Source organism: Kogia breviceps, chromosome 16, assembly GCF_026419965.1.
Source record: "Kogia breviceps isolate mKogBre1 chromosome 16, mKogBre1 haplotype 1, whole genome shotgun sequence".
NCBI classification, from domain to species: Eukaryota; Metazoa; Chordata; class Mammalia; order Artiodactyla; family Physeteridae; genus Kogia; species Kogia breviceps.
In genome coordinates, this window is record NC_081325.1 from 2563922 (window position 1) to 2590307 (window position 26386).

The window sequence follows — 26386 nt, forward strand, 5'->3', positions numbered from 1 at the left end:
CCAGGGCGGAATGGCCAGAGCTGTCAGCTCACTGGGCCAGGAGATGATTTTAACACCTGCCAAATCCCAGGAGCTACTGACTTTGCACCAGGCTTGGAGTGGAGGATGCTTTCCTAAATCACCTTCTACACGTAAAAAACCTACATGTAATAATCCTCGAAGACAAATAATGGTTTGCAGGGGCTTCCCTGGCGGTCCAGTGGTTAAGAGCCCACGCGCTCCCAGCGCACGGAGCACAGGTTCCACCCCTGGTGGGGGAACTAAGAGCCCGCATGCTGCGTGGCGCTGCCGCCCACCCCCCGCCCCCAAACAGGTGTGCAGAGGACACACACACAGAAAATCCAAAAAAATACTATATGAGCTAATAAACAGGTTCAGCAAAGTTACATGGTACAAGATCAATATATACAAATTTGTTTACCTATACACTGCTAGGAACACAAAAATCATTGTAAAATCAACTCCATTTATAACTGAATTAAAAAATAAAATACTCAGAATACACTTAACAGAAGTTCAAACTTCTACTCTGAAAACTATAAAACAGTGTTGAGAGAAACTAAAGATCTAAAAAAGTGGAAAGACATCCCACGTTCATGCACTTTGCCATTTGTTAACTAACATGGCAGTTCTCCTCAAACTGGTCTACAATTTCAACATAATCCCTATCAAAATCCCAGCTGCCTTTTTTGCAGAAATTGATAAACTGATCCTAAACTTCAAATGGATATGAAAGAGACAGAGAGAAGACTAAATAATCTTGAAATACTGTTACATTTAAAGCCAGGTGATTTTATACCAGGGGGCCAAAACAATTCGACTGGAAAAAAAAAATACCTTTTTCAACAAATGATGCAGGAACAGCAGGATCCTGTTATACGTTATATCTGCACAAAACACAAAACGGATCACAGACCTACACCGTATGACAGACCTACATAAAACTCTTAGAAGAAAATATAGGACTAAATCTTTGTGACCTTAAGGACAAGAACAAAGTCAGAGAACTGACACAACTCAAGTTACTATAAATCTACAATAACCAAGACAGTATGGTATTGGAGAAAGAATAAATAGATCAATGGCACAGAATACAGAAACCAGAAATAGACCTACATACATGAAGTCAAATGATCTTTAAACAAAGGAGTAAACTGCAATGGAGCAAAAAAATAAGTCTTCAAATGGTACTTAACTACTGGACATCCACATACAAAAAAAAAAGAATCAAGATATAGATAGACCTTACGCCTTTCACAAAAATCAACTCACACTGGATCATAGACCTGAGTGTAAAATGCGTAACTGTAAGGGAATTCCCTGGCAGTCCAGTGGTTACGACTCCATGCTTCCAATGCAGGGGGTGCGGGTTTGACCCCTGGTCGGGGAACTAAGATCCCACATGACACACAACGTGGTCAAAAAAACAAAACCAAAACCAAAAACCTGTAAAATTCCTAAAAGATAATATAGGAGAAAATCTAGATGACCTTGGGTTTGGCAATGACTTTTTAGCAAAATAACAAGGCATGATCCATGAAAGAAAGAATTGATAAGCTGGACTTTACTAAAATTAAACACCTCTGCTCTGTGAAAGACACTGTCAAGAGAATAAGACAATAAGCCACAGACTGGGAGGAAATGTTTACAAAAGACATCCCTGATAAAAGACTATTATCCGGGCTTCCCTGGTGGCGCACTGGTTGAGAGTTCGCCTGCCGATGCGGGGGACACGGGTTCGTGTCCCGGTCCGGGAAGATCCCACGTGCCGCGGAGCGGCTGGGCCCGTGAGCCATGGACGCTGAGCCTGTGCGTCCGGAGCCTGTGCTCCGCAACGGGAGAGGCCGCAGCAGTGAGAGGCCCGCGTACCGCAAAAAAAAAAAAAAAAAAGATGTTCAACATCACATGGTCTTTAGGGAAATGCAAAGTAAAACAGTGAGATACCACTCCACCCCTATGAGAAGGGTCCAAATGCAGAACACTGACAACACCAAACGCTGCTGAGGGTGCGGAGCCGCAGCAACGCTCATTCACTGTCGGTGGGAACGCAGACTGGTACAGCCACTTCGGAAGACAGTTTAGCAGTTTCTTACTGAACACACCCCCCACCAAACAATCCAGCAATTGCACTCCTTGGAATTTACCAGAAGGAGCTAAAATTTTATATCCACACAAAAACCTGCACACACGTTTATTGACAACTGCCAAAACTTGGAAGCAACCAAGCTGTCCTCCACTGGAGGAATGGCCGAGTCCACTGTCATCCAGACAGTGGAATATTAATCAGCGACATAAAGAAATCAGCTATCAGCCATGGAGGAGCATGGAGGAAACTTAATTGCATGGGACTCAGGGAAAGCCCATCTGAAAAGGCTACACACTGTATGATCCCAACCATATGGTGTTCTGGAAAAGGCACAACTGTGGAGACAGTGAACACATCAGCAGGTCCCTAGCATACGGGGAGAGGAAGGGGTGAACAGGTGGATCGCAAAGGACTTGCAGGGCAGTGAGACTACTCTATGTGAGACTGTAATGTGGATACATGTCATTGTGCATTTGTCCAAACCTACAGAACACCAAGAGTGACCCCTAATGTAAACTATGGATTTGGGGGACAAGGAGGTGTCAATACAGGTTCTTCCATGATTAAAAAAAGCCCCCCTCTGGTAGGGTGCTGATGACGGGAAGGCCACGCACGTGTGGGGGAGAGGGCACGTGGGAACTTGCTGTACCTCCTGCTCAACAGTGCTATGAATCGAAAACTACTCTAAAAAATAAAAGTCTATTTTAAAAAATCTTTGTGACCTTGGATTATGAAAAGCCATCTTAAATATATCAAAAGCAACAAAAAAAATAGATAAATCGGACATCAACAAAATTAAAAATTTGTTTCAAAGGACATCATCAAGAAAGTAAAAAGACAACCCACCGGAAGGGAGAAAATATGTGAAAATCATACATCTGCTAAAATTTGTGTTATATATTCAGAGTTCACAAACAACTCTTACAACTCATAAATCCTTTTTTTTTAAAGATTTTTTTTGATGTGGACCACGGACCATTTTTATTTATTTATTTATTTTAACATTTTTAATTTTATTTATTTATTTTTGGCTGCATTGGGTCCTCGCTGCTGCGCATGGGCTTCCTCTAGTTGCGGCGAGCGGGGGCTACTCTTTGTTGTGGTGTGCGGGCTCAGTAGTTGTGGCTCGCGGGCTCTAGAGCGCAGGCTTCAGTAGTTGTGGCCCACAGGCTTAGTAGCTTTGCAGCATGTGGGATCTTCCCGGACCAGGGCTCAAACCCGTGTCCCCTGCACTGGCAGGTGAATTCTTAACCACTGCACTACCAGGGAAACCCCTGATGTGGACCACTTTTAAAGTCTTTATTGAATTTGTTACAACATTGCTTCTGGGTTTTTATTGTTGTGTTTGTTTGTTTGTTTGTGGTACGCGGGCCTCTCACTACTGTGGCCTCTCCCCTTGCAGAGCACAGGCTCCGGACGCGCAGGCGCAGCGGCCATAGCTCACGGGCCCAGCCGCTCCGCAGCACGTGGGATCCTCCCGGACCGGGGCACGAACCCGCGTCCCCTGCATCGGCAGGCAGACTCTCAAGCACTGCGCCACCAGGGAAGCCCATGCTTCTGTTTTATGTTTTGGTTTTTATGGCTGCAAGGCACGTGGGATCTTAGCTCCCCTACCAGGGATCAAACCTGCATCCCCTACACTGGAAGGCAAAGTCTTAACCACTAAACCACCAGGTAAGTCCCACAACTCATAAATCTTAAAAAGACGAATAACCCACAAATGATGTTAGGGCAACAAAGTTGCAATCAGTCACCCCCCCCACACACACACTCTCTCCAGTGCTTCCTACTCCACCAGACTCTTCCTCCTTCTCATCAACAGCCAGTGATCTGCTAGGGTAACTGGATATCCACATCCGACAGAATCAAGTTGCATCATTATTTCTCGTGATATATAGAAATTAACTCAAAATGGATCAAAGACCTCAATATAAGAGCCTACATGTAAGAAGTCAGTCTTAGAAAAAAACACTGGCGTAAGTCTTCATGGCCTTGGATCAGGCAATGGTTTCTGAGACAGTCTGAGACAGTACAAGAGAAAAAAAGACATAAATATCATAAAAATTAAAACTTCCTGTGCTTCAAAGTTCACCATAAAAAAGTAAAAATAGGAACTTCCCTGGTGGTGCACTGGTTAAGAATCTGCCTGCCAATGAAGGGGACACGAGTTCGAGCCCTGGTCTGGGAAGATCCCACATGCCGCAGAGCAACTAGGTCCGTGAGCCATGGCTACCGAGCCTGCACTCTAGAGCCCGTGAGCCACAACTACTGAGCCGGTGTGCCGCAACTACTGAAGCCCGGCACCTGGAGCCCGTGCTCCGCAACAAGAGAAGCCACTGCAATGAGAAGCCTGCACATCGCAATGAAGACCCAATGCAGCCATCCGTAAGTAAATGAATGAATGAATGAATGAATACATAACTAACTAACTAACTAAATAAATAAATGTTTTTTAAAAAAGGTAAAAATACAACTCACAAAAAGGGAGGACATCTTTGAAAATCATTTATCTGCTAAGGGACTTTTATCCGAAGACATAAAAAATTGTTACAACTCAATTTTAAAGAGACAACCCAATTTTAAAATGGACAAAGGATATGAATAAACATTTCTTCAAAGAAGATACACAAATGGCCCATAACTACAAAAAAGATGTTTGATACCTTAACCATGAGGGTAATGCAAATCAAAATCACAATGAGATACCACTCCATATGAAATAAGACAGTTACAAACAAAAAACAGATAACAAGTGTTGACCAGGATGTGGAGAAATTGGAACCCTCATATAATGCTACTGGGACTGTAAAATGGTACGGCCACCTTGGAAAACAGCTTGGCAGTTCCTCAAAAGGTTAAGCAATGAGTTTCCTTATGATCCAGCAATTCCACTCCTAGGTATACCCAAGAGGAATGGAAATATTAAGTCCACACAAAAACTTGTACTACACACGAATGTTCATAGCAGCATTATTCACAACAGCCAAAAAGTTGAAACAATCCAACTATCAACGAATCAATGAATAAATAAAAATATGGTATATCCTTACAACAGAATATTATGTGGCAATGAAAAGGAATGAAGTGCTGATGCATGCTACAGTATGAATGAATCTTGAAAACATCAGGCTAAATGAAAGCCAGGCACAAAAAGACCACATATCATATGACTCGATTTACATGAAATGTCCAGCATAGAGACAGAAAGGAGATGAGTGAGTGCCGCGGGCTGGTGAATTTGGGGGAAACAGGGAATGACCACTAACAGATACAAGGGCTTCTCTTCTGGGGTGATGAAAATGTTCGAATGTTAATGATAGTCGTGCTGTACAAGTCTATGATCGCACAAAGAACCAATGAACTGTACCCTTTAAATGGCCAGATGGTTTGGTATGTGAAATACATCTCAATAAAGCTGTTCTAGAAAACAGCCAATTATCACTGCAACGGACACTACCTGAGCACAGGCACAGACGAAGCAGGTCCGTGCAGATATTTTCTTTAAGGGAGCTCAGTGTTTAAATTTCTTAACATTTAAAAGGAAACTTTTAAATAATTAGAGTGAACTCTTCATAGAACATCTAAAATAAGTCATTCATTCCTAAAAATTTAAACCTAGGTTGTTTCAGTTAAAACTTAGAACAATGGGACAAACCCAAAGGACACAGAAATCAGCTGACAAGGGCCAGACCTGGCACAATTTGGGCAGCAAAATACACAACGACAGCAACAGATTACAATCCATTCTGAAGAAGAATCCCTGAGTCAATACTGATACAAATGAATAAATCAACAAAGAAAGCAAACTTCTTCTTTATGGCAGAAAGCTGCAAATAAGCACAAGAGGAGATGACGGGATCAGAAAAGTCACCAATGTGCAACGACCATACTAACTGTTCCAGGCCAGGAGTACCAAGGGATGCTAGAACTAATGGCTGAAATTTTAGGAGGAACAGGATATTTATATAAAGTATAACACCACAAATCATTTATTAATTACAAAAAGAAACAGCAACTTTACACTGAGAAAACCTGGCACACACCACCTTAACCAAGAGATCAAAGAAAACCCCCCCCCAAGTGGGACAGACTGGATCACACGCCTCCTGACACAAAGGCACCACCACTCAGAGTCCTACGAAAACGAATCAGCCGAAACTATCAGGAGGGAACATCCAACAGACCCAAACTGAGAGGTATTTTTTTTAAGTAATGGATCTATACACATCAAATATGTCAAATTCATGAAAGACACAGAAAAGCTGAGGAGCTTTCCAGATCAAAGATGACTTAGGGCAACTAAATACAAAGTACTGAAAAGTTACAAAAGGTATTAGTGAGACAACTGACAAACTTTGGATATGGACTGCAAATTAGGTAATAACAATGTGTCAACATTAAATTCTTGGTTCTGAAAATCACACTAGAGTTTTGTAAGACATTCTCCTATAAGAACCACAGTGCAATTTGAAAATTCTTGATAACAAGAAAACAAACAGTGAAGTACTCAGAGGTATATGGGTATAATGTCTGCAAGTGCCCTCAAAAGAGTCAGAAGAAATGTGTTTAAATATACACATACTGTCATACAAACACACGTACCCGCGCGCACGCGCGCATGTGTGTGTGTGTAATGAGAGACGGAGACAGGAAGAATAAGAAATGGGACAAAATGTTAACAGCTGGTGAATCTTGGTAAAGGGCATATGGCAATTCTTTCAACTACCCTTGTAGTATTTCCTGCATGCTTAAAATTACTTCAAAATAAAAAGATACAAAAAAGATAGCAGATTACAAAAATTATGAATAGGAATTGATACGGGTAATTTAACACAGACTCATTTAACATACCATTCTAAATGATCAAATAGGTTTGATACAAAACACACAACGTATTTTTTACAAGGTCGACTTGCTATTCTGTCTATCCTAAAAGACAAATCGTATTTTAAAAAGACATCAACTCGGGCTTCCCTGGTGGCGCAGTGGTTGAGAGTCCGCCTGCCACTGCAGGGGACAAGGATTCGATCCCTGGTCCGGGAAGAACCCACATACCGTGTAGCAACTAAGCCCGTATGCCACAGCTACTGAGTTTGCCCTCTAGAGCCCGCAAGCCACAACTACTGAGCCTGCATGCCACAACTACTGAAGCCCGCACGCCTAGAGCCCGTGCTCCGCGATGAGAGAAGCCACCGCAATGAGAAGCCCGTGCACCACAACGGAGAGTAGCCCCCGCTCGCCGCAACTAGAGAAAGCCGTGCGCAGCAACGAAGACACAACGCAGCCAAAAATTAATTAATTAATTTAAAAAACTAAATAATTATTCAACTCCTTCCCAGCTTATTGAACAGCAGATCTGCAAGTAATCGCCAAAATTAGAAATTATGGCAAAATTGGGTTCCTTGAAACTAGTTTTCTTAATCAGCACTGACAGTGCAGCTTCGTTTAATTCCATTGCCATATTCTCTCTCCTACACTGAAGCTAATCCACTTAAAGGAAGGAATGCTTAACTGTAGTTGTTAGCCAACAAATGGCTGCTGTAGGAACATATAGAGGCACAAAAGAACTCACTTGTAAGCCATGAAACAGAACACTGTACGTCAAGAGCAAGATCTACTTCTCTTTAAACAATGAATTCTTTCCTTCAGCAACACTGTAGCCCTGCCTATCATTTTTAGATGACAAGTTTTCCAAAGCTGTATCTACATGCTTTATAAAAATATTTTATGTGTGTGTGTATCTTTAGACAAACTTTGTTTCCAAACTCCCAGAGCCCTGTTTCCCTTTACAAAACAGTCACTTTTCAGCCAACTGAATCTTCCCCTAAAACAGAGACTTTAAAATTGGCTACAAAATATGCAGTGTAACTTTCCTTGATTTTCCCATATGTAATTAATGTTTTGATAGCTCCATATGGCCTGTTACTTTTTAAATCTGTCTCAAAGTTTTTCAACATCTTTTTTTTCCCTAACGAAAACTAGAGCAAAAATTAGATTGCAAAACACAAAGGGGAACATTTTTTTAAAGCAAACCTGAGAAAATATGTGCCTCTGAACAACCGAAAGGAATACACTGAAGGTATAAAATGGACTATCGGGAGGAGGAGGACTAGAGATCAGGGCAGAAGGGGGCGTGACCGACCTCGCTGTGAGCTCCGCCCTGCAAGGCAGCCGCTCGCTCACCACGACCGCCTCTGAGAAAGAACCGGCGAACTTGGGGTGCCCGTCAGAGGCCTATCACCCTCCACGGCATCTTACAACTCATCTTCTATTACACGAGCGCATTCGCTTGCAAACGGAAGAAAGAGTTACATCCCGCCCGTGCCCCCTTAAAAACCTCACAGTTTACAGCCCAGGTAATTAGCTCAGGTATGTGTAGGCGAGTGCAGGGCTACCGGCTCATCCTAATCTCTGAAATGGCTGGATATCTGTGTCCTATCTGCTTATCATCTGCCCTTTTCTCCTAAATAGACACTCCCGTCCTCCTATTAACAATACCTAGAACAGGTCAGAGTAAACTTCCTGTAATTTCCTATGCCGTAAGGAGTATACCAGATCAAGAGGAAAGAGCACAGCACAGACAGCAAGCTGAGGAACTTCTTCACTCAAGGAGGCTACCAAGGGCTCAATAAACAGTAGCTGACTCCTGAGGGTATTTTAAATGTATTGTTTCATCCAATTCACTCAACAATCCATATTCTCATTTTACACCCGGAGAAACTGAGACTCCGAGAGGTTCAGTAATCTGCCCGAGATGGGCTGAACCTTGAGCCTGGATCCGTGTGACCCAAGCCTGATACATACGGGCAGGCAGCCCACCATACGTTACTGCTTTTACTCTATCAAGGTAGCTACGTTCTAGAAAAGCAAATCATACACTCTGAACTAAGGAACTGCTTTCTAACACAAATTTCTCCACTTCAGTAAATGATAAAAAAGCAGACACTTTGTATCTATAATATAACCTCTTTACACTTAATTTGTATTCCTAATAAATAACTTGCTAGAAATGAAATTTTCCTATTTTTATCCTGGGAACACTCTCCGGACCTTATTATCGACACTTGGGCAACTGTAATCCACAAAGGTCAAACAGAGAACTCCAAACCCACCTTAAGGAAAGTCAGTCAAAGTCTGAATGGAATTTACATGTTACAGGAGAAAATGATTCGGGTTCTTGGCAAAACGCACTTCCCACCTTCTTCCCTCCCTTCCCAAGGCATGCTCCTATCCCTTGGTTAGCAACAGCCCAGTGATCCACCGAATGCTTCCATTTATTCAACCCTCTTCCACAAAGTTATGAATGAAACTGAAAATTTTCTAAGTACTCTACTGCACTGTGGTATTATAAAATAAAGTAAAATTCCATTTCTAAAAGATTCTTATTTTCTTTCAAAAACATGTTTCATACACCTGCAGAGACAAAGTACTTTTAGCCGTAATTAAGTCAATCTATGAAAATGACCACACATCAACCGTTCGGTTGTTGAAAGGATATAGTTTGGAGGAAGGAAGTTCCAGCTGAGGACTTGGTTGGCGAGGGCCAGGTAGCGCTGGAACACGGAAGACATCTGGGCGCTGAGGTGCTCCCGCCTGCTGAATTCCTGCAGGACTTCCACCGTCAGCAGGAAGATCTGACGGAGGTCTTCTTCCTGCAGTAAATTAACCACACCGTGTTTTTGTATCAAAAGCTTATTCAAGATATGTTACCTTTTAGAACCATAAAACAACACAAACAAATAAAAACCTTCAAACTTCCAACGGAAAAGATCACTTCTTTAAGGACATCTTCCATTTTGAGGCCTGCTTATTGTTTACGGTGATGCCGGTCTGTCTCAATACATTTACCGTCACATAAATGCCCCTCCCTAGAGAAGCAGGTCTTGAGGACCGCGAGAGCTGAGGGCCCAGCAGCTCCAGTGCAGAGCCCTCGGATTGAAACCAGTGCCTTCACACAACTTTACTTCAGAGCCAAACAATACACACGAAACAAAGAGCCCACACCATCTGCAATAACACTGAAATACACAGCCCTCTCTGGCATACAGCCAGGCCTATTTTTAAGGCCAGCGGAGTCCCACCAATTGAATTAGTTCTATCTAAACACAATAAGAACAAAATTAATAAGCTAAGGGTCTTAATAGTAGCATTTCCTTTTTGTTTTAAGACTAGAATTAAACAAGTAATCTTAAACCGTCAACTATGTTCACCAAACCTATCGCTGTACTATATCCCATGAAATCACAGCCTTCAAGTACAGGCTATTGTTCAACTAGAGAAAAGCCATGTCCTCACTCCATTAGCAACAAATTGAGTGAAAAGCGAGTGACCTAATAATTGAAACACAAGAACAAAAATACCGGGTACCTGAAAAACTCTTTTGCAGTTGCCGTGGAACTCCATACTCAGTCCAATGTTGCTAGTTTTACTTGAACTTGAGAATTCACTCAATAGTGCAGTTAGAATAGAACAGGCCAGAGTTTGCTGTAATTATTTGATAACAAATTATTGTGAGGCATTATTTTTCCGATGTTTTGTTTCAATACAATATTTGTTCAAACATAATGAAACATTTTTATCTTTAGATCTTATACCTACCCGTCACGTCAGAAAGTCAGATATGACCAGATAAAGATTAGCTCTCCCTTCCCAGTGGCCTTGAGGCTGTCCAGTATTCCTCCTCACTCCAGTTATACAAACCTATCTGAGACCTGAACTCAGGACACACTCCTGAGAAGTCCTACTAGTACTCAGCTACAGAGTGTAAATGATATTTTAAGATGATCAATGTTTAACACGTCATTTCACTGAAGTCACACGACAATCCCTGTCCCCATTTTACATTCGAAAGAAGTGAGGTTCAGAGGGCAAGTAATTCAGGCCAGCTGAGACTTGAACCCAGGTCTGTCTGACTCTACGTTCCGACGTCTGTAAAATGTATTTCCAAACAGATGAAAAGTGAAACAGAGTTTATAGTCTCCCAGACGCTAACCACGTAGTACTCCCAAGTTTTCAAACTTGAAAACGACAATATTCCTTCTCAATGGCTGTGTCCAACAAGCGCCTACTCTCAACTCCCTGCTTTTATTCATAGACTATTCAGACTCAAGGTGCCATGATGGGGACGATACAAATTATTCTGGCACGTTTCCAAGGGTTACACAGAAATATGCACTCTACCTCTGAACAAGCGCAAGATTAAAGTCAAGATGATACTATTTATGCAGCTTATCCAACAGCTGAGCACGGTCCTACCCGCCCACCAACTGCAACATCTTTGCTCAGAAATGCTTCTGATGTCAGTACCTTGACCTTACAGATGCTTATCTTGGCAAATCTTAGCAAATATACATAAAATTAAATTCCTAAAGATTAGCATGAGTTGACATCTGTTGAAGATGAATGATGGTTACATAGGTGACCAACAGACTATTTGTAGTATATTTGTATATTTTTGTATACGTCTAAAATTTTCCTCTAAGAAGATGTAAAAAAGAATTAAATTCCTATTTGCCTCCATCTTAACTAGGGTAAGTATGATGCATAATTAACAATTGTGATGGCACACTAGCCCCGAGACTCAAGCAGTTTCTCACACTTTTCCACACCAAGAAGCCCGAACACAGAATACGTGCAAACACCCTCGGGAATCCGAGGGTCTACAGACGGGGCTGTGTTCAACAGCAAGTCCTCTGACTATAGCTCCATTAGCTTAAACACACACACACACACACACACACACACACACACACACACACACACACACTCTCTCTCTCTCTCTCTCTCTCTCTCTCTCTCTCTCACTCTCTCTCTCCCTCTCCCTCTCCTTCTCCCTCTCTCCTTCTCTCTCTCTCTCTCTCTCTCTCTCTCTCTCCGTAATTGAACTTCAAACTATATTGATACATCTGTTTTAACATTAAAATGTCCCCTTTTACCCAATCTTCAAGGAAAGTGCGTAAGTTCAACTGCCTTTGCATGGACCCAGGCACAGGGAGGAAGAAACCAAGCATTAAGGAGTCTCTTACAGAGAAACAGTTTACCACATACTCACTTCATCTTACAGTTGAATGAGACCTTAGAAACGCATCAAGTACAATCGTTCATTTTTTTAGTTAACAAAATTGTATTTTTAAAAATGGCTTTCTTTTAAAATGGTGATTAATGATCAAAGTGCCAGCAATCAAAAGTTCAGAGACATTTAAATACCGTTGGGATCAATCATGAACACTGTTTTTTTGGTTTGTTTTTTGGTTTTTTTTTTTTTCATGAACACAGTTTTTAAATACAGCTAGGCTTTGGTGGGGAAAGTGGGTAGTGCTAAATTCAAATTAATGAAATTCAAAAGGAAAAGTTAACTTACAAGGATCTACCATGATGGATTACAAGACCCTATGATTCTGAAAACAATCTTTCCCCATATTTTTTGCTTTTCTCCTACCCTTTCTAAATAAGACTTCAGTGAACAGGACACTATGAACAGATACCTAAATGTTTAAGAAAATGTGTCTTAGTAAAAAAAGGAAACTAATTTTGGAATCTCAGGTGAGATAATCAATCTACTGAAAACAGAAGTCATGCAGGCACAGCTTATACAAAAACATGCAAGCTGAAAAGAACCCAGAAGCACTACCAAACACAAACTTAGCGTTCTTACAAATAAATTATCTGTAGTAGTTTTGCACAAGTAATTTATAACTTGCCACAAATTGTTTTTTAGTGCCAAACCATATTCACCATAAAACGTCATATTTTTAGACTACGACCATATTTAAATTTTTAGTAACATGACTCTAATTAATGATTCAAACAGGCACTCACAATAAAGCTTAATTTTTCTGTGAAATAATCACTTCCTAGGATCACAAGCACGTGTTTGTGGTCGGTGAGCGCAGGAAGGGCAGGCGCAGTGAAGGGGACAACCTTCTTCAGGCTGCGACTTAGGAAAAGAACGAGTTTCGAAAAGTGAAAGCCTCAGCGGACAGACAAGGAGCCCTCGGTGGGAAGGGACTGCTTTTGAGATGCAGCAATAAAGACGTCCCACCACAACTACAGACTTCACGACAATGAAGTACAAATGCACCCAAAAAAGAAAGTGTGTTCTTAGTGCATAAGTATGAACAAAACACACTCTTACTGTGGACTCAGTCTGTTGAACATAAGAATATTTTGTTTTTATATAAATTTTTCTTCCCACAAAAATAACCATCCGTAGGTTACTACTGTAACATTTGTTTACAGCTTTCCAATTTTGAAATGCAGTTGTACATTATTGATTACAATACCATTACTATTAACCCAATGCACTGTTTTGTATTCTACTTTGTCCACTTCCCACTTATGAAATAAAAGAACAAATTTTCCGAAACAAGTGTCTCCTTACCAAATTCACCACTCAAAGACTGAAGAAATACAAAAAATAAATCATGCAGCATGGTTAGTGGTAGTGCCAGAAGTCAAATGTCCCGGCCTTGACCCACCTAAAATTACCAGCTTTTTAAGAACTAAAATTCAGTAAGATATTTTCATCATTAAAAGATAACCAAACAGTTTCACTGCTCCCTAACCTGGAAGCCCTGAAAGGATCTGAGATTAGCATCATAAACATTAATTATAGGGAAATCCCCGGCGGGCCAGTGGCTAGGACTTGGCACTTTCACTGTCAGGGCCCGGGTTCGATCCCTGGTGGGGGAACTAGGATCCCACATGCTGCACGGTGTCCCCCCCCCCCAAAAAAAAAGATTATACCACTGTGGCTCAGAGGTGCTAATGACAAAATTCCTGGAGAATGATGAATAGGAAGCACTGATTGTACATTAAAAGAGCAAGGCACTCTGCGCAGATCAGCAAAGCACTTCTCCCTATTCACAGAGGAATCAAGCACACACCGCGTGTCTCAGACGCACTACCCGATACTTCATGTCCACAACCATTTATCAATTAAATCTCACTAACATAAAGTGACTTGCGGAGCAGGGGACGTGCACTGAGACAGCTGGGGAAGCGGCCAAGAGGGAGAAAAGAGGAAGCTCCTCCCGGGACAGAGAAACAGAGGAAGGAAGCGGGGGAAAGGCACCCACAAGTTCTTGTCGTCCTTCCCCTTGCGGAGGTCCCCATCTGCCTGCTTCACGCTCTAGGTGTCAGGGGTCACCCCGAGTGTGCTCCCCCTTGAGCCCCCCCTCCCGCAGCGGACCAGTGCCTCCAGGGCTGCCTCTGCCTCAGGCAGGGCTGCATCTTAGTTCTGCCCTAGAGACGCTGACTCCAATACTGCAGAGGGTCAGAGACAAAACCTGTGCTGCGTCCTGCCGAGAGGTGAGCCTCAGTGAAACCAGCTGAAAGGTGACGGGCCGACTGGAAAGCAGTGACACTGGAGTTAACAGGGATGAAGCCAGCACAGAGCACCATCAGTACAGATCTCAGACTACTACGAGGTTCACACGGCAACGCTTCACTTACGCAAGACCATGAAGGATTCAGGTGGTGTCTGTTAATTTTCCGAATGCAGCAAGCAAACGCTTTTAATGAAACTCACTTCGTGTGAAGTTTTGCAGGAGCGTCATTGCTAAGGCGATGAGCGCGTGACCCGGGGACAAGGCTGGAGCACCTGACTCTGCTGAAGCCCCCAGGGCGGGGCCCCCGGCCCCCGGCTACGACGCTTGGGGGCAGAGCCGCAAGCCCCACGCACGCCTGCCCGCAGCCCTGCCCGCTCACCCTGTCTGTGCCCGTCGCTCGCCGCTGCGGCCGCCTGAGCAGCACTGACGAGCAGCCCCAAAGTGACAACTTGCGTTTTCAGTAAAAGCCACAATCCAAACAACGCTCGTCATCACAACCATCTCCCAAATGACGTCTGAGCAACACTGCCCTGCGGTCTCTCTCAATAGTGCGGAAAAAGAAGCCAGAGGACCTGGGCTCTGAGAGTCCAAGACTTATCACCTCAAGGAACTGAGAGCAAACCAACCACTTCATCTACCTGAGCCTCGATCTTTCTCATCTATGAGAAGGGCTACTACCCCGTGCACTGCAGAATTCACGCGAGTGTCCTAACCTTCAAATCAGAGAGCGCAACACAAAGTACTACGGAAGCGCAGCAGGTTCTGAGAAGGTGAGGTGAGGCGGCAACAGTTCTCATCCTGATCATCCAAAATAACCTGTTTTGGCATCTCAGACCTTCCGCACTGTTGTCTGCAATCCACCAAATTAAAATCACAAAAGAAGTTATCGATTAAAAAACAAAACACAAAACGAAAGCGTCACTAGAGCAACAGAGCAGTGGACTCACTAAACCTCACCTGGATTAATAAACCAACGTTTGCCTCTGTGCCTGACACGACAGTAACACAAGGGAAGGTGGAAAATGAATAAGTGATGTGCTCCCTATTTTTCTCCCTATTGAGGAATTTCAAAGAGAAAAGTTAAATATGTAAAACAAGTAGAAGAAATTCAATGAGGTCTCGAGGTTACGAAAGAGTCTAATAGGTTTTCTTTCACTGAAGTACTAAAAAATCAGAAGTTAATTCACTGGCTAACAACTGAAGTAACTGCTGCCTTCGCATTAAAAACCTTTCGGCAGAATTCTCGTTTCCAGTAAAAGACATTCATTTCATGACAGTGGAAAAACACCCTTCAGAGAGAGTTTGCCTTACTCTCCAGCTTACTGTCACAAGAACAAGATACTCAAACACTAACCCCAGCTGACAAAATAAAATACTCTTGTTCAGAGAGAGGACTGTCTCTTATAATAGCCTGGCTCTTACCCCAGGAGCTTTATTACCAAGAATAAACTTTATGAAAGGTTGCCATACATAAAGCAGACTTCCAGCTGCTCCTCTAAGCAAACATCAATGAGACTTGTGATAAGAGAGATTAAGTTGCTATCACATCCGGGGCAGCACTGCAGCAGACGGGGAATTTCTCACCCTCTTCTCTCTAGCACGGCGAAGAGGAAGAAAGGAGGCTTACGTGATGCCTTCGACAGCTTTAAAAGTGATTTAAATAGGCCTACTGCTTTCAAAGGAAATAAAAGAAACGTGAAATAGGTTAAAAGTTTAGCTTCAATGTGAATTAAAATAAAAAATGTGACCACTTTCCTTGGGAAGTGAGGCCTCTGTAGGCAGCCCTCCCAGGTCTGACACCGCCGCAAAGCAAGGTGAAGCAACCACAGAGGGAGGGCAGACAGCACAGGACGTAGGAGCCGCACGCGCGGCCGTCACGGTACACGGGACACTGAATGGGGCCACCAAATACAATCTCCATAGGAAATCGTTTAACTCGTAAATACCTACAGAGAACAAAGACCACAGGATACTTCTCAGAGCGTTTACAGGAAAGCTAATATGTTGGTTATGTATGTTTTAAATACTCAATTAGTTTCCGTTCACGGGTCATAGTATAAGTACTTTCTTCTGATTTTCAACACTTAAAATATTATTTGATAGAAACAGATGATAGTTCATGTCCTAAGATTCTATAAACCAAGGGCTGTGAAACCACTAGGGACATAAAACGAACATGCACTGAATGCTTACTAAATGAACTTAATATTGTCTTTCCTCTTCTGGGCCTGGATATTACCACATTTATTCCACATATCAGTAAATCACCACCTAGAGAAGTTGAACAATTTTTCAAGTTAAGCAGGTAGTAAACGGCAGAGCTAGGATCTGAACCTAAGTGTGAATCCAAAGTCAAAACCTGTGTCGTATCGTGTCATCCTGTCCCTGAACTCATTTAATCACATGCATACTCGACTAGCACGATGCTTGACCAGGAAACACACCCCCTTAGGGGGCGAGCAGGGAAGCCAGACTGCATACGGTTTCCAGTCGATCAGGCTCGACGGGCAGCATCATCCGGAAGATGTGCAAGGGTAAAGAGAGGCACCTAACTCAGCAATTCTGAGGCCAACCCTTTCTTTCATCCAGAGAAAACCAGAGTCCGTGGTCTCTCCCTTTCAAATCTCTCTTAAGTCACCTTTATAAAGAAAGCGCCGAGCCAAGGTCACGCCCGGCTCCGATTCCACCGTTTACTTTCTTATCAAAGTTTTACTTTCTTATCAAAGTTTCAACCCGCTGCCATGCATGTCTCTGAGACTAGGAAATCTGAAGTAGGCTCCCGAAGCACTCCCACAAATTCTTCACAGTCTGAGAAGAAGAAAGGGAGGAAGATAGAGTAAAACTGTTTTACTGCTCTGTAACCTCATTTTTTAGACCTGCTGAAAGAACAGGAATGGCTCCAGGCAGGAATTCTGAACTTGCCATATAAATGCAGGAATGCTTTCTGAGTTCAGTGTTTTCGATGTGGTCACCAAAATAAATTCATCCAGCAGTCTCGAAATCAAGTTCTACCTCCCGCTACCGACTTCTTACCGCTACAGAAGTTCTCGACCCTGCTAGCGGAAATTCAACCTTAAAAAACTCCTCCTGCTTTGGAATATTTCACGAGGAGGTTAAACTTATCCACTCCCCTCAAAGTGTATGTACTGTGAACAGAGCAAAATCCTCTCTACCTAGACAGCGACATCTGTTCCAGTCACTCTCAGAACATCAGTTATTCCGGTGGCTCAAGAAACCGACTGCCAGGTTGCAGCGGGCCTGCTTTTGGTGGCGGGTCCGACTGCCCAGGGCGGAGGCAGCGGAGAACACAATTCCCGAGCGAGCGCTCCTTCCTGAGGGGCACCGGCCCCGAGCCCTTCGGCATTCGGCTGCCAGGAAGCCACTCGTGGGCGTGAGCACAGACTGTAGAAATCCTGCCTTAACACCGAGAGCCCAGTCCACGTGATCACCCAGCTACAATCATCAAAGCAGAGATCCCAGAGTTGCCGCTCAAGTCCCTGAAGTTTAAATCCCGGTCAATCGCGACGAGCTGGACTCCTTCCCTGCAGATCGTCAAGGGAAACAATGTGTCACCTGACACATTAGGAAGAGAACCAAAATTATGAAGAGTAACTTGATTTAGAGCAGCAGGGGCCGGGATAGTACTTCCAAGCAGCAGCCTCAGTTCCGAGCCTTTTCCCTACGAGTTCCGGCTAGTCCCACCACCACTTGATTCCCCTTGACCGAGGGCGACGTCCCCGTTGGACTGCGCACACAGCCATCAGTTAGGCAGGAAATGCTAACAAAACTCCACAGCAACGTAAGACTACGGATACATCGACACATGAACGTGGGCAGCCCTGGAGCGTCAGTGTCTCGAGGGCAAAGCTCTTCATCAGAAATGGGAGACTACCGTCTACGAAGAGAAAGAATTTTGAGAGCATATAGATTATTAGTAGCAAAAAGCAGCTTCCCAATCATTTTCACCTCAAAAAATTGTAAATGGAATCTTATCTGGGGACTATTTTCAACAGAGCTCCTCACTACATAAAACAAAGCCAAAATAACTCATAAAACGTAATGATTCAAACACGCACAGCTTCGAAGTTGTTCGTTTTAGAGAAAGAGTTAAATTTTAGAATACTAAGATTAAGTGTTAGGAATATAAAATTGGACCTTTAGATATTAAAGTCTTTAGACTACATGGTCCAATATGGTTGCCATTAGCGACATGTGGCTATTTGAATGCAAATAAAATGTAATTAAAATTATATAAAATTAAAAGTTCAGTTCCTTGGTCGCACAAGTCACATTTTAAACACTCAAAAGCAGCATGTGGCTGGTGCGGTGCCCGCAGCGGAGAGGAAAGGTACTGAACATGCATCCACACAGCAGGTTCCGCCGGACGGCAGTGCTCTTGGAAGATAGCTGCCACGGAAAGGACACGGACCACAATTATCTGCACAGTCAGTCATCGGACACAGAGCAACATTCCGCATCGTGACCGTGCGGCTGCTCACTGGTCCACAGAACCGTCACAACGCACTGCAGTGCGCATCTGCAATGGATGCAGTAACGCACGTAAATCTTTCCTCAATAAAGCTGATAGGGAAAATTCCAGAGGAAAAACAAAAACCACCGAGGGGAGACACAGGAAATCCTGACAGCTTTTTGCTCCTTTATTCCTCCGGTGGGGGCCCTGCCGGGCCGCTCCCAGCAGGGCGGAGGGCAGACGGCGGGAGCGGGAAGGTGGGTGCATGTCTCTGTGTGGCGAGGAGAGAGCCAGACCCTGTGGAAGGGAAGGGGCAGTGCGCACGGCCCCCCCAAGATGACCACAGCGCCCCAACTCACACCACAGACAACCTAAAATCACAGCACGCGCGGAGGACCCACTGAAGACGCCATCCATACAGAATTGCAAGGGGTACAGCCTCACAGCTGTCTTTCAGAAGATTAAAGAAACTGGGAGAGTGAAAAGACTACCCCAAATATTGAAAGATTTAATCCCTGAGAACGAGAAGAGCCAAGACTGGCACAAGGCTGTAAATCAACTGTAGTTCAGTGAGAAAAGAGAAACAGAAGAAGTAGGTCCTGCCGACCCCAATTCAACGTGAGTTCAATCTCGCCCAGCTGATAAAAGTCCGTGGCTCCAGCCAACAACCACGGCTGACCAGTGACACCAGCTCCAGCTCCTGTGGCCTGTGACTGGGCGGCCACGACCCGTCCCTCTCCCGGCTGACCGGCTCTCACAGGCAGACAGGAGATGGGGAGGGGGAAAGCGACCAGGCCACCCAGAAAACTCAGGAAGCGGACAGTCACACCTGGTAGTCATGGCCCACCTTGGCCCACGAGTATTGCAACATTTAAGAATTCTTACGTCAGGCATCATTTTATATTGTATTCACATTTCCATTATCACTAGTACTTGTCAAAGGTTTATTAAAAATAGGGGGAAATGTTCAACAGAAGGGAAATGGTTAAGAATATTATGGTACATTAGCTTGTAATATTTGACACCATTAAACAGGATTACGAAAACTGTATGAGGTTTATGAACTTATGATGATTACGAACACTGGCAACATAAAAAACAGAATCAAATGAAAAAGCAAAGTATGCTGTAGCTACAGTATGTACACGTGTAAGAAACGGACTGGAGGAGGCCATGCACAAATGCGAATCGCTTCAGTCCTTAGACCGTGCCTGTTTGCCTCTAGGCGGAAGCCCGTTACTGTTGCTATAGCGGTACTTTCGCGTAAGAACACAAAAGGAAACTTGTAAGCATTTACGAACAGTTAGCGCACTTACCACAGTGGGGTTGCCACTACTTATCAACTGGCTGACTTCATGAAAAATGCTTTTGCAGTCAATTGATTTATCTAATGATCCTCGTTTTACAATTACTGCTACTGCTAATAGAATCTGTTCCCGAACATACTTTTGGAGGCTGTAAAACATAAAAATGATTGTGAAAACTTTTACACAAATCCAATATAAAAATACTCCCAAATTTCTCACTGTGCCTGCAGCCGCTAACAGCACGGCTCACACCTAAGGTAGCGTGCTCCCGGTTATGCGCTGACTCCACAGCCAGAGACCTGGGTTCGAAGCCACACTCCAGTTATTACTGGCTATGTGACCCTGGGCAAGACCGTTCACACTCAGAGCCTCGGTTTCCTCACGTGTGACATGGGGACAACAGTAACGGGGTCGTCACAGGAATTACGTATTCTTAACACCGCACCCCGCGCACACGAAGCGCTGCGTGAGCGTCGGCAGCTCCGGGCGGTATGGTCAGCTCACTAAGAGCCAGGTGAACATTCTACCAGTTAAGAGACACATTCGGACCTAATCTCCATCTCCAACCAGCAGTATCAGCTTAGCTCCGTCCCCTTTAACATGGCCAGGCAACATGCCAGCTAGCCAAGATACAACATTATGGAAACATACACGTTCTTCTAAACCTTTGTAAATGTTCATATCTAACGTTCACATCTGTCCCTCAGCGTGGTGGCGGAAGCATCCATCTCAGATGGAGGCCTCCTACAAAAAAGGCCATTGGGCCACAAGGGCCCACGGATTTAACTGCCTTTTCACGACGGTTTCTTAAAAAGAAGGCTCAGAAAGCATAACCCTGAACTTTATAATCCAGCCTCTAGAATGCCGTACAGATACAACCACCACACGCCCTTGGGGTAAAACCCGAATTCCCTAACCCGGCTTATAAGCAGTGGTTCCCACCCCAGCCTTCCCGGGGCACTCCCAATTTACCTGCTGTCCAGAACACTGATGAACAGTGCCCTCTTTTACTCTGGAAGGCGTCCTCATTGGGGCACAAACGATAGGGCCACCCACTTCTAGGGCCCTCCATGGCCGGGGACCTGCCGCCCTCTCGCCGCAGCCCCCCACGCACTCTCACGCCCACAGCTACACCGCCCCTCTTTCAGCTGCTGGCCTGCCAATGCCACTCCCTGCACGTGGCTGGTCAGCACACGGAAGGGCTCCCCACGCGTCCCGCAACACGAGGCGCGCGGCGCCGAGCACGCTGCTGCTGCGGCCCCACGGACGAGCCCGCCGCCCGCCACGCACTCACCAGACGCTCACACAAACGAACGAGCGTGTCCCGCTCTGTCAAGAACGAAAAGCATTCCTCCAAAGCAGACCTGACGCATTCATCAAGCGAATAAAAGCAAAGATCCTACTGTGTGCAAGAATGTGAACTGACCAAAGGGAATAGTCATGCTTTTGAGGGGACATGATAGTTTCAAACACACTGACTGCTACTAGAAATGTACATAAAGCTAGCTTTAAACATTGTTACTGGCAAAAATTATAAATTACTAGGAAAATAAATAATAATACCCAACATTTAGAGTGCCTATGACCTGTCTTTATATAAACTAACTTCACAAAAATTTGTACACTTAATCCTCACAATCTTTTTAGTAAAGTACGATCAGTACTGTTATTCGCTCTATTCAATAATCCAAAAATTAACGCACAGAGAGGTTAAATACTCTGCCCGCGGTCGTGGAGTTAAGTGGCAGAAGGGGGGCTCACAGTTCCTTTCTCAACCACTATGCCGGGTTGCCTTTAGAAAAGTGCGCCCTGGCGGTCCAGCGGCTAAGACTCTGCACTTCCAATGCAGGGGGTGCGGGTTCGACCCCTGGTCAGGGAACTAGATCCCACGTGTCATGCGGTGTGGCCAAAAAATAAAATAAATAAAAATTAAAAAGTGTACCCTGCATTTCACTCTGTGCAAATTTTAATCACAATGAGGAGGGAAAAAAATAGAAAAGGAAAACTTCCATGCGTGCAACGGGAAGTACACAACATTACGTACTTAGTATTCTCCAGTATATAACCTGTAGCGTTCTACCTATGCAGAGCACCAAAAGTTCTAACTTGAGTCTAATCCATTCCTCGGACATTCTACAAGATTAAAATGTCTGCGTCATGAGAGACCAAAAAAAGGCAGCATTATTCTAGATTAAAAGAGACACAACAACTAAATACAACACATAATCTGAGGCTAAATCCTGGATCCAAAAAGTAACCTATAAAGGAGGAAAAGGATATAAATAGCATTTTTCAGAAAATTGGGAGTATCAAAATATGAGGTCAGAATTATATTAGATAACAGAAGTCTAGTAATTATATCGAGAGTACTGAGATGACCGCTCTCTCAGGAGAGGCGCGCTGCAGGCCTCAGGGCTGCCGTGTCACCAAATGCCGGCTGAGCCCCCACGAGGGAGAGCGCGCGTTGACGGTTCCCAGCACTACTCTTTCAACTTGGCTGAAAACTTTTTTTTTTTCCTTTTTTCCAAAATAAGAGTTCAGGGGAGTTCCCTGTGGCCTAGTAGTTAGGATTCTGGGCTTTCAGTACCATGGCCCAGGTTCAATCCCTGGTGGGGGAACTGAGATCCCACGAGCTGTGCAGCAAAAAAAGGAAAGCGTTTGGGAGACAATATATAAGTGAACTATTTCAGTGTGGAACCCTACAATCAACTCTAAAATCACTCCTGAATCAAAATGATTACGGTGAGATGATTCTGGATAACACAAGAGATGACCTGCATCCGCACAGCTGAAACCAGCCGAGCTCAGTGGGGCTGGAGGTGGGGCTGTGATAAATCGGCAGTTCCAGGGCAAGTTAGTATCCACCCCAAAGGGCTCATTTAAACAACCGATTAAAATGTAAATAAAGGAAGAAAACCAGCGTGAAGGAGAAGAGAAAGGTTTGAAACGGGCAAGTTTTCCTTACTCTGCTAAAATCAGAAAAAATAAGCCACACCCTCACTCAGAGATATGTGTACCCGCTCATCCCTGGAACACGCTGGCCATTAAACCTGTAACGCTAATAGGCTAAGTAACACTTGGGTTTTTTCTCTCATACGTTTTTCGATATGTGAAGCACTTATTAGCTCTTTACTGAGTGCAAAAGTCATGCCAGTAATTATTATTAAGTATTATGAACTCAGCGGCTGCCAGTGAAGTCAGCAGGAACAAAGGTATGACAGCACGCTGGACTTACTTGTCAAGTTTTATGCATCTTTATCGCCATCAAGCAACATCCGAATTACCAGCACTTCTAATTATGTAACATTTTCTTCACTGAGCGTGAAAGTAATAAGTATCTAAGAAAAAAGTATTGAACAGCACAAAATGCACACATACACTGTGCACTGCCTCGTCTTAGAAGACAACTTGGAATTAAGGGGACTTTAAAAACAAGATACAGAGTACACGAATTTCTCCCAAAGTTGTACGGCTAACAGTTTTCCTCATCTGTTTTTAAATCATACAAGCAATGAATACACACAATCTTGGAAATTTTTTCAACAATACGTGTATAATATAAAAAGAAAATTCACTTTCATCCCATTCCTCAAATCTGATCTCCTATCCAAAAAAATCCTTAAAGAATTTGGTACTTTTTCTTCTACAACCTTTTCAATGCACGTTTCTACGTACTGACACGCATATATATACGTGTAACATTTGGTTTGATAATGGTGCCTGACTTCCCCTCACCCTCCTGGCTACTCACTTACGTCTTATAATGCATGCCAAGAACCAAAAGAAGATCTAGTTAAGTATAAAGGATTTTCGACAGAGTCAAAGATCAACTTTTATTTATAACCAAAATCCCAGAACTAAAACAACAACAACAAAACCCTAACATCGAAGCACAATCTCTTCAAAGAAACAAAACCCAGCGTCACAAGCTTAAATTAAAAAGTATTCTTTCATTAAGTCCCCAAACAACCTACAATCGTGCGTGGGTTTTTAAAACACAAGCCCACACAGAGCTTCACCATCAATGTCAATCATTACAAAGCGAAGGAAAAAGCATCCCAAAGGATGGCTCAGGGAAGCGTCTGGCGGCGCCTCCCCCGCGCACTTACTGAGGCCTCTGTAAGACGTAGGTTAAGAGGAATGTGCGCAGTGACTCGACGCTCCCTCTCTCCAGGAGGATCCACTCGCGGACAACAGCCTCCATGACGGCTGTGGCAGCTTGAAAGAGGACGTAGTCTACCTTACTCGTTTCTAAGGAGGAAACAGACACTTTCTTCAAACAGCAGCTCACCTTCCCCTGAACATTCTGCATTTGTTAATTTTAAAGAGAACTTTCAGACAAGGAATGAGATGGTTACCTGTTCCTTTTTTATCCAGTGACCTTTGCTCTAGCACCACAAAGAGGTTAGTTCCTCTCAGAAGACACCTCAGGCAGGTGGCAGCTAATCACCGATCACAATTTTCACAAACTTTCCTCACCTCTCTTCAACTGTTACTTCCAAAGCATGAAGAACTAAAAAATAACACAGCTTTAAAAAAAATAAAATAAAAATATAAAGCAATCAGAAAATTTCCTAAGAGATTCTCACCCTGTGCAAAACAGAACTTTGTATCAGAAAAGTATCCAATAAACTAGTCTTTGAACATTACTATATGGGAGGAGCCATGCTGTCAAAGTATCTGTTTGCTCAGTAATTAATTAAGCTTTCAGCAGGATGGCCCATCTCCAATAGCAAGTTCAGGAATAAACACAATCATGTTCATGTTCTTTTTCTCAAAATGTTAAAAAAAAAAGGGGGGGGCAGGGATCACATTTACACAAGGTGAGAAGTTCTTGTGCATTTTCTGATTGCAATACTGATCAAACTGAGTAAAATCCCAAAGCTACACTCAGAAAGCTCCAGCTTTAACTAGCAAGTTACAGTATCCAAACTAAGAATTGAATCAGGAGGGGGAAAAAATAGAAAATTAACATACCGAAGAAATATTTTACACTAATTTTCTATTTTTTCTTTAATTCAGCAATACCACTACAATCAGTTTCCAAATAGCATTATCAAAAGGGAGAAACAGTCAAAATGAAGTCAAGAAAAAGCAGAAATTTTGTGAAGCTCTACAAAATAACCATCATGCGAAACCCATGCAGAGTCTGATTCAACTCCTGGGTATTTGCCAAGATCACTAGACAGACGTGCCTGGAAGCCCGAGAAATACCTCTAGGCACAGAATAGCACCTTCAAGAACTTCTCAGAAGAGCATGAAGATACAGGCAGGCACATCATTTTCTCTCCATTTCAAGCACAGATCATTTAAAAATATTACAAGTGATCTTGACACAATTTTCTATAAAAATGTGCGAGGAAAGGTATATGCCTACATCAATTCCTATCACACTGGACTACAGCACAGGAGTTTTGAACATATTAAAACTAATAAGAGGAACCAATCTGGACCTTTATTTTTTTTTTTTAAGTTGATTAGTCCGTGCCATCTTAACATGAATTCTAATTGAGATGGTAATCAGAACTCACAAAAATTTAGAAACCTTAAAATATAGTGAATAAAGCAAGCAACAGCTTCCAGAAATGTAAACCTATTATAAAAAGATGTGTTTAAAGTTCCAGGAGGGAAAAAAAAGTGTTTTATTCAAAGAGGACTTGAAACAGAAACCAGTTCTATCTATTTTGCTCACTAAGGAGAAATGTGGTACTGCCTCATAAAGGTAATGCAAATCACCTCTTATTATAAATCTCTTCTTGAAAGAAAATGATGGTTCTTTGCCTATCTGCACTTTCTACTGAAATAGTAAACATTTTAAGGACCTGAAATTCTTAACCATGGATTTGAACAAGGAAGCAAAATCGTAGGGACTCACAGAATTTTAGAAATAGAACTCCGAAGACCATCTAATCCAATCCCTGCATTTGACTGTTGAAGAAACTGATGCACCAAGAGGCTGTGAGAGGAAACTGCAGCCCGCGCGGCTGGCTGATGTCCTCTGGTGACACGCGCCTTGCCCTGAACGCAGGTGCCAACACCACAAGGCCCAGCACATACTCCTGCTTCTCGCGAGCAATGAAGCATGCTCCTGTCTAAATCCTTGTGCTTACAGCCTAGCTCTTCTCTGCCCCCTCCCCTTTTTTGCAAGGGTCAGTAGGGGGACAATTACAGAAAGTAAATCACATTCAGAAGT

The 26386-nt window shown here is 43.4% G+C and overlaps 1 protein-coding gene across 2 annotated transcripts in view; it reads right to left on the reverse strand.

Moving 5' to 3' along the window:
* The window catches only part of XPO4 (exportin 4), an 89740-nt gene that overhangs the window by 45152 nt on the left and 18202 nt on the right, over positions 1 to 26386 (reverse strand). Inside the window, exons 3-7 of one of the 2 annotated variants that reach the window (XM_067016422.1) lie at positions 24552 to 24706; positions 24303 to 24444; positions 20203 to 20341; positions 10454 to 10570; positions 9585 to 9738 (exon numbers count right to left, since the gene is read on the reverse strand). In XM_067016422.1, the coding sequence (XP_066872523.1) occupies positions 9585 to 9738; positions 10454 to 10570; positions 20203 to 20341; positions 24303 to 24397 (505 nt within the window). In that variant the 5' untranslated portion in view covers positions 24398 to 24444; positions 24552 to 24706. The remainder of the gene's footprint in view (positions 1 to 9584; positions 9739 to 10453; positions 10571 to 20202; positions 20342 to 24302; positions 24445 to 24551; positions 24707 to 26386) is intronic. The other variant, XM_067016421.1, reaches the window with a different exon arrangement.